The following is a 9,456-nucleotide window of genomic DNA, read 5'->3' as shown; positions in this document are numbered from 1 at the left end:
AAAATTCATGTTCATGTGCGTATAAAAAAACAAAAGGATCAGGTAAAATTATTTTCCAAGGGGAGCATAAAATTTAGCAGACAAGGAGCATAACATTCTAGTGGCCCAAAACTAATCATGCCAAATTTATACATATTATTCATGTTCTGCTTATTTGTTTTCTTCTTGCAATCTGAACCATTCCATATGGGATAAAAATGGTTTTGAAAACATGCAGTACCGAATGGTTATAAGAAACAACCCCAATAAGATTACAGCCAGACCATCAATCTATTAGCTTAAAAAATTATATAAATGAATGCTAATCAAAGTGTAATATACTCAGGTGATTGTGTTAGTGCTTTCTACATCTGGATTGTACACGATGAAAAAAAAGATTATGTAATTCTGACTCACTGTCCATCTGGTTTTAACTAATATACAAGATGAAAACAAGCCGGCAATAGATGATTTGATGGCCAAGGATATGTTCTAGTGTATCCCATGTGCTACATCTTTTTAGATAAAAGAACAAGTGGCAAAACAATGGTGATTATTTCAAGAAAAAAAACCGTTATATAGTGATGGCAAATAGACGTACTAAAAGATTATTCTATCTTGCCTGTTCATCGGAGGGGAGATGAGTTGACTGATGACAGGAGCTGGCGGCGGCACCACCACCCTCTTAGATGTGATCGATCCGTATGAGATCACCATGGTCGTCGTGGAAGAGATGAATTTTCCTCTAAAGAAAAATTGTGGGCAGCGGGGATCATTTATATAAGAATAGTGGGCGGCGGGAAAATGAAATAGTGATGAAAATTTGATTTTGGCTAGCTAGGCCCCCGTGGGTGACATATCTATATTCACATATGTAATATTCGGCAACCTATTAAATATTCATTATTAATCAAGGAAACGTACATATCAAAATCGGTCCATGATCTTCAGTTTGATTCACATTGATATCACTTGCCTATGAAAACGCATCTGATTTATCACATGCCTTTGAAAAACAGACTTTCCTTTTTATGGATATTAATTAACCTTTCTGATATTCACATTAAATATTAATTAATTATATTATATTCTAATTTTCCATTACCTTGATGATATATATAATTAGGATTTAGGTAAATGCCCGTGCGTAGCTATGGGACAATAGACAATTTTAGTGTTTTCACATATATCATGCCTAACACATAATTTTACGATCATCATCTATATCAAATAATATATTTGCACTATGGGAGAATATTGTTTATTCTTTTTCATCACGACTGTCTTAATGACACACGTACGTACAAATGAGAAACAATAGTAGAGCACGTCTTGTAATAGTAGTAGAAGTACACGCTCCGATAGCTAGCAAACAACATAATGTTGTCTATTTATGCGTATGCATTAGCAGCAACGTTAATAGGCAAATGCTTTCTGCTAATGCATTAGCAGAAGCAACAGATCAGCGGGATCATTCAGTATTTAAAAATTATAGCTCATCTTTCTATCTCTCACAACGCGTGATGCCTGGCTGCTGCTGCTCGTCGGCATCAAAATTACACAGATGGATAGAGCTGCTCTGGCCCTTGCGCCTTTCTCGCAAACACACGCTCTCTCTGCCATACGGAGCAGCATAAACCAGCAATCCCACGCCGGCGTCGGCCTCCCTGCCTGAAAAGTGCAGATCCAGAAAAGCCATAAATCACACGCATACGGAGCAGCATAATCTGTCCAATGTTAAAAAAGATAATTGCGCAGGATCAAGTATCATGTTACAGACACACCTTTGGGCACTATGACCACTACCACATGGCAACCCTGTCACAAACGGCCAGGTCACTAAGCATTAGCTACCTAAAAAATATCCGTGGCTGAATCTAGCAAAAGTCCTCCAACCTGAAAAATATCCAAGCTTATCTATAGTAATTTCCTTCATAGATTCATGTTGCTGCGGTTTGATTATTTATCATGGACTTGGAGCTCTATATATAATGAGATGTATAATGTGATAGGAAAATATCAATAAGTAATAGATAATCTTGCTCTAGAAAATTAGCTAAGAGCCTTACTTGCCATGCTAGTTCGTACGGATGTAACCAAAAGAATAATCTAGTGCATGCTATCATCAGAAGGTAAAAAGATAATCCTAGTATTACATGGCATCTAGAAAATGATACACATTTTGATGAACATTTAATTATTTGATGCCAGCACAGCAAATCGTCTTGGCTGGGTGCAACTATAAGTCGACCACCCTAAGACAGACCAGCCATCTTAGTGGAATCCTTGCTGTCCCGCTAAGGCACCAGAACACATGATGCTCGATATCAGCCTAACACAAGTTCTCATGTACCAGAAATCCATGAAACGATGCTTGCTCCCAGAACCAATCCTAGCCAGGTCCTAGATTAATGTAGCCTTGTACAAATTTATAATTTAGAACTCTTTCAGATCCGCAGTAAACTCATAAAGGTAAATGAACCAATGGAAATAAATAATATGTAACTTGAATTGAACTGTTAAATAATTAGTATAGCTGCGTGAAAGTACAAGTAATATAACTTTTGCCAAATATTGCACACTTAAGCGAACAGACATGTGCATTGTCACAATCTACAGAGTCGAACGGGCATTTAAACTTATTGGCAAATACGCATTACACGCATTTTATTATTTATTAAAAGTACATATGGAAAATACAATTTCAAATGTTGCACAAACTTACCTTATGCGTGTGTTGATCTTATAATTCAAACCAATCTGAATATTTTAGTTGTGACATATCAGAATAATAGATAGATAATAAGGACGCCAATAAAGTTACAGTCAAGCATAGAATCAAATTACCAAAATAAATAAGAACGGGTATGATAACTTGCCTTAATTCAAAAAGTTAATTGCATGTCCAAGGTATTTAGCAGGCCAATCATTAGATTTGGATCATAGATTACACACTAAATACAACGTTGTGTGACATGTACATTGCCAGAGAAACAACGATAGTAGAAAACCCATAACAGCGATGATGGTGCCAATACAACGGTTGATTATTGAACTGCAGTGCGTAGCTCAAGTTGATCGAGTATACATCCAGCTATCAAAATAACAAATAAAAAGATACATGTAGAAAAACGAATTACAGCAAGTCTTTACAATCACAAGAGTAATTGCCCTGTCGTTACAAAACCTGCCTTGCTATTAACCGGTCTTCAGCCTGTAAGGACTTCCTTATAGACGATGTTCTTCATCGAGGTCAGTAAGGACACGGTCGTTCTTTTCCGCTTCTTTGGATTGTCCTTATGCTTGTTGGCCTTCTCCTTCGTCTTCTCCTTCTGAATGAGTATCTTTATGTTTCTCTTTGCAGTGGCTCGAGACAAAGCAACATAGAGCTGACCATGTGAGAACACGAGATTGGGTAGGTAGACACCAACAATCGGGATGGTCTGCCCTTGAGCCTTGTTAATGGTCATAGCAAAACTAACCCTTATAGGAAATTGCTTCCTCTTAAACTTGAACGGAAACATGTCATTTTCAGATGGGCAGAGAGGTATTCAAGGAAGGAAGACCCTCCTGCCAGCGTGTTGTCCAATCACGATTTCTGCATCAATGGTGTTCCTCTCAAAACCTCTAACAACAAGACTAGTGCCATTACACAGTCCATTAGCTGGATCAATGTTCCTTAGAAGTATGACAGGGCAGTTCATCTTTAGCTTGAGAGCATGCGGAGGAAGACCATTAGGAGTCAATCCATTCAGAAACTCCTGTGCATAGTAGCCATATGGGTCATCCTCCGCACTGTCAAAACTATGGTAGATTTTTTCATCTCCATGAAAACGCTCAATCATGCAGATGTTTATGTTGTCTACATTGTCGTTTGTTGTGGAAAGGATTGCTCGAGATGTCATGTAATTTGAATCAGCCATGTTGTCGTCTAGACTCGGAAATACGTGGTCAATAAGCTTCTCTAGGTCGTCAACCTCGCCTATAGACGGCAGACAAATATCTTCAGGGAGTACTATGTTGCCTTGATCGTCGACATCCTCAGTGCCATTGCCGACCCTTAGCAAGTAATCGGCAAACCACGTGTCATTATGAGCCCTCATGTTGGTGATGAGCCGAAGCTGCCGCATACCCTTCCATAGATGAGAACTTTGGAGGGTTGCATCAATTATCTGGCCCCGTGACCCCCTTCTGATGACCGGAAGAACCTGCCTAAAGTCCCCGCCAAAAACAACAGTCTTTCCTTCAAAGGGTCAGTCACGTATTCCCATGATGTCGCGCATGCTATTGTCCAATGCCTCAACCGCTTGTCGCTTCGTCATGCTGGCCTCGTCCCATATTATCAATGAGGCCATCTGTAGCAGCTTGGCGGTCCCACTCTGCTTGGTGAAGCTGCACGAGGCTCCATCATCGCAAATCAACGGGATCTAGAACCTCGAGTGGGCAGTCCTGCCGCCAGGCATGATAGAAGCAGCGACACCGGACGTTGCGGTAGCGATACCAATCTTGCCCTGGCTCCTCACCTTGGCAAGCATCGCCCTATATAGGAAGGTCTTCCCTGTACCTCCAGGGCCATTAACAAAGAATACACCCCCATTACCGCGTTCAACAGCACCTAGTATCTCATCGTATGCGGCCCTCTGCTCCATGTTCAGTGAAGATGCCAATTTTGTGTCATCCATGTCAAACTCAACGGTTGATTCCTTGATAACCTCTCTTGCCTTGCCCTCTGTTGGGTCAAACGCATCATCTATGCTTGGAAGAGCGAAATCAACAATGTCTTTACCCATGGACTGCAACATACCCCTAATGTCAAGCAACACCATCTGCTCCACCTCGTCAGGGGACGTGCGTGATCGACGATAGTCATCTGACATAGGCTGGAAGTGCCGATCCCACAGACCACGCACGTCGCCTGGCTCGCAGTGCACCAAGATGGTTGCGAAGAGCCTCCTAAGTGAACATGGCATCGCCCACTGCTCAGCCTCATTAAGACAGTCGTCGAGCGTGTTGTCTGCCTCGATGAGTCCCAACCTTTCAGCAGCCTCTCTAAAGCTCCCACATAGCACGCCGTCCACGGTGAGCAAGTCGTCGAAGGATGTTTTGCCCGTAACATGGTTAAGCAACACACGCAGGTAGTATCGCTCCCCCTCGGCAGGATTGGCAGACACTATGCGCCCAATTTGAAAACGCTCGACCCGCGGCTTCCAATACTTCTTTTTCTTCTGCCACGTAAAGCTTCCGGGAAAATCCTTGTACAATATATTCCTAGCACGAGGGTGTTCCTGGTTAGCCTTGAAATACTCCGTTAACATGGATTTTGAAGCATTTTCGGAGGCGACAACATTCTTCAAGTCAGCCTGCGCATTGAATGCAACCCTGTGCATATTCGGGAGATGAAGGGGCAACTGCAACACAGGCGGGTAATTGGCACAAAGTGGGAAGCGAAATATCCTCCACATAGCCTCCGGAGGGGTGACCCACCTTGCGTTAACATATCTCTTTATCTCATCAATGTTACCATCGGCGTCGGGTTGATCGATGCTGAAAGAAGCCTTATGATGGCCCTTGTAAATGTACTTGTAAAGATATTTGATGGCCTTTATGCTAGAGCATACCTCAACGTTGATGTGGCAATTGAACATCCGCAGTAGGTATGGGTTATAAGGCACAACCCATCTGTTGTCCAACATCTTCCCTCGGACCTTAGCACGTCTTCCATCGTCTCTCCGTCGATAAACTGGGTATGAGTCCTTCCCTTGTGCTGTGTTCTCATTGAACAGCCGTGGATATCTGCACTTGCAACCGTTTTCTTGCATGCAAACATTCTTCGGGTTGAGAGCACCGCATGGTCCGTGCATCATATGTTTTACCACCATTGCATACAATTCCAGATACTTTTGCTTGTCTGGGAGCTCCGTGGAAATGAGTCGGTCATACTGCTCCGGGATGATAAGCTTATATGTTGAGTCCATGATCAACAAAAAATGTGCGTGGGGGAGGCCCCTTTTTTGGAACTCGACTACGTATACATAAGCGACTACAACACCCAGGATCTGCTTCTTGAACAACATGTATTTCATGTGCTCTAGTTTGCCATAGAACACACGAGCCACAATATCAGGTCGGTCTTGCGCAGTCTGACCAGGCAGCAACTCATTCGTTATCTCTTCCCATTTAGGATTGCAAGTCATGGTGAGGAAGATGTCAGGCTTCCCGTATGTATGGACAATTGCCATGGCATCCATATGCCTCTTTTTCATGTCGCGACCGCCACCAGGGTATGTTCCAGGGAACACTATTCTAACCCCAACAGCGCTTTCTCGCGTCTCCCCCGAAGTGATGGCATCAACAACTCCTTTATACAAGTCGGCACGAATCTGCGTCTGGTTCTTCCTGTACCATCTCAACCGACAACTCTCGATCTTAACATACATGTCAACCGCCCATTGCTGCAGCAGGCGTGCTCCACAGAGTATGGGATTGAAGATTGCAGGCCGTGTCTGCAGCATATAACAGTAGTAGTCTCTGACAGAGACGCACAACCTGCTATTACCCTCTGCACATAATGGAATAGCATCAAAATGATGACGTATTTGAGAAATAATTTATTATTTGAACCAAAAAGGGAGACATACGTCATACCTGCATCCTCATCATCATCATGGACCATTTGAGGATGTAGTACAGCCTCCTCCGGAACATTACGTTTAGGTGGTTTCGGATGCCAACCTAGTTCCCCCCTTGGATAGAATAGGGGATAAGACAACGGGTCATATGCTCCGGATGACACGCGTATACTATGCCTTTCATTGTTTTTACCACAAAGTGTTATCCTCCGGTCAAACCTTTTTGCCAGGTCGCTGCCCTCAACCCAGATTGTAGCAACCTCAGATGACAATGGTCTATTATATTTTCTTTGGTCAAGCCTCTTATCGGTGTTTAGGTCTATCCTGTAATCATCAAGGTTGTCTTTGTGTGCACCCAAAGTCCTAAATTGCTGGGAGTACGGGTTTTCTTTAAGTATGTCTACTAACTTCTTCACGACATCTTGGTCTAATTGCTTGGTGGTCTCCTTACGATGAGTTATGGTTGGGTCGTCATCATAGAAGTACAACTGCAGATGTTCTGGACATGAGCTAGGCCCGAACGAATGCACATTGTGGTAGATGGTTCCGTGTGCCCGGAATGTGTACACACCAGACTTCATGTTTGTGTAGTTCTCATCAAGGCTGACGCCAAGGGTTGTGAAGGCGAAATGCCCGTTGAAGAACCTTATGTTCTCACGAAAATGTCTAGAATCTGCATCCATGCTGGACCATAGCCTCATAAGCTCTGGGATTGGTTCCGGTTGTTTAAGCTCGATCTGTCCATTGCGATAGCAGAATCCGTCAGTCTCAGACACAAACTTTCTGGCCTTGCAGTGTTTGCAGTTTGCGTCGAGCTTCAGGATGTGGGTGTTGTCTGGTATGTTTGTGTACACATAGTCTAATGGATCAACCTCGCTAGGTATAACAGACGACATGCTCGCTTCCGCGTCATCCTCGAATGTGTCATTATCAGATCCTACAGGCATTCATTGAAACATGATCATCAAAATAATATTCACATAGTACTACAATTACAAGAAAGCTCCACGCCTGCAAAGTTCCGAGTTGACCATACCTTGGTCGCGATACATGTAGTACTCCTCATCCATCAATTCGGCTGGTGTCGGCTCATCGCCCATGATCGGCTCTGGGAACACATCGACGTTGGCTGCATTAACGTTGCGGAGAATGTGACAAAGACCGCATCATGTCAGAACAAGGTTGATGAGAATGAGCAACAGAACCAAACAAAAGTAATTACATACCATTGGTGCAAACACCGTAATTTGGCATGACCGAGGGAGGGTCGCCATCCGATGAATCTTCTTCGGCAGCCCAATCGAGGGGTATTGCGATACTATCAGTTTTTGAGTTAGTAATGTCTGGACGTGGGAGTGCAAGGGATTCTTTGCACGGGGTGTTTTCCCCTTTAGCATAACAGGCCTTCCTTTGAGCACTTGACTGCCCCTTCTCAATCACCAACATGCTTTTGCGGCGTTGCACGCGCTTCCCTCATATCTTTTCATTCAAATCCTCTCTATCATCAACCGTTAGTTCCTCATTTTTCTTCTGATAACATGCTCGGCTACGAGAGTTTCTCTGTATCCTCTTAGCTTGGTCGTTGTCATGGGTAACACCGGAGGCGTCTAATGATGGAGGGGGTAATGTTGCATCATCATGCAACGAGTCTGTATAGTTAGGGCTATCAGCGGTGGCTTTACGTAAAAAGCTGTGCAAGCATCATTAGAACAAATATGTTTTTGTGACTAATGAATATCAGAACATTCTTCTCGTACTCACATATAGTTAATTTGCATTAAGATCAAGCATATGACGGTACGCTTTGTGCATCAATTATATTAAGTTGGTTCTACGGCAACAATTATTTGTCAGTCAACGTGAAACTAAAGCATCTTATATTATGCACTGTGCATTAACAACAACTGTATTTACCTGAATTAGATAGTGGCCGCAGATTTTCATCTGCTATTATCTTATCCTTTTTCCTCCGATAAGATGCTCTCCTAAGAGCATTTCTGTGATCTCTCTTGCGATCTTCCTCGGTTATATGATTTGTTTCTTCAAGTATATTCTCGTCAACGTCTGGTGTCATTGAGGACATAATTAAAATGTAGTGAGTAAAACATAATCTGACCACATTGATGACATCTTATTGACAAGTCGATTACCATGTAGATCACTGTCAATAAACAGACCAGATGTCTCCGTAGTTGTAGCAGTAAAAGCTGAATCAGTATGCGATAATGTTGTATAGGCGGAGCTAGTTGGGTTGTCTAGTTAAACATGGTTAATAAAACATTGGTATAAATCACATGGTTAAGACATGACTTGAAGATACTAAAGATAATGGTTAGAACATTTAATTGTTACCAGATAAATTAAGGGCGCGGAGTTTATCTTCTTGGAGACCCCGATTTTTTTCCTCCGATAAGATGCTCTCCTGAGGGCGTTTCTATGATCTCTTTTGCGGTCTTCTTCCGATATTGCCGCATTATCTTTGGTGACATTCAAGTCATCTGATTCAACATGATAGGTCAGTAATCTTTTATGATATACCAAGGGGACGCCACGCATGAAAATTGATAAACAATGAGTAATTGATGTACCCGAGATCACATGTCCTGCTTGACGAACATTTGTGATATCACCTAGGGTACGACGTTGAACAATGTGGCCATCGACTTGTTGTTTTTTCAAACCAGATGTCTTGCTTATGCGATAAGATTCCCGCCTCCACGCGTTGTTAAGTTCCCTCTGGTCTACAAGATGAATTAAATATATGGTAGTTAGTGAATAAAAAGAGCCACTGCATCTAGCAAGATTATGTTTAAAACTCATGTAGATCACATTGACACAAAATATAAGA

At 42.5% G+C, this 9,456-nt stretch overlaps 2 protein-coding genes across 2 annotated transcripts; both read right to left on the bottom strand.

Annotated features, from left to right (window-relative positions):
• Nucleotides 1–3,188: 3,188 nt before the first annotated feature.
• Nucleotides 3,189–4,109, bottom strand: LOC147956925 (uncharacterized). The gene is made up of 2 exons (XM_087531507.1): nt 3,573–4,109; nt 3,189–3,488 (listed from the first exon to the last, which is right to left on the bottom strand). The coding sequence occupies exons 1-2, from the start codon at nt 4,107–4,109 to the stop codon at nt 3,189–3,191; spliced, it is 837 nt and encodes a 278-aa protein (XP_087387633.1).
• A 123-nt stretch (nt 4,110–4,232) lies between these two features.
• Nucleotides 4,233–7,678, bottom strand: LOC147956924 (uncharacterized). Its single transcript, XM_087531506.1, has 4 exons — nt 7,645–7,678; nt 6,536–7,545; nt 4,414–6,482; nt 4,233–4,371 (listed from the first exon to the last, which is right to left on the bottom strand). The coding sequence occupies exons 1-4, from the start codon at nt 7,676–7,678 to the stop codon at nt 4,233–4,235; spliced, it is 3,252 nt and encodes a 1,083-aa protein (XP_087387632.1).
• Between the last annotated feature and the right edge of the window lie 1,778 nt (nt 7,679–9,456).

This window comes from Triticum urartu, chromosome 7A, assembly GCF_056163025.1.
Source record: "Triticum urartu cultivar PI428250 chromosome 7A, HENAU_Tu73, whole genome shotgun sequence".
Taxonomy (NCBI): domain Eukaryota; kingdom Viridiplantae; phylum Streptophyta; class Magnoliopsida; order Poales; family Poaceae; genus Triticum; species Triticum urartu.
The sequence above is the reverse complement of the archived record's forward strand: the minus strand, read 5'-3'. Positions and strand labels throughout refer to the sequence as shown.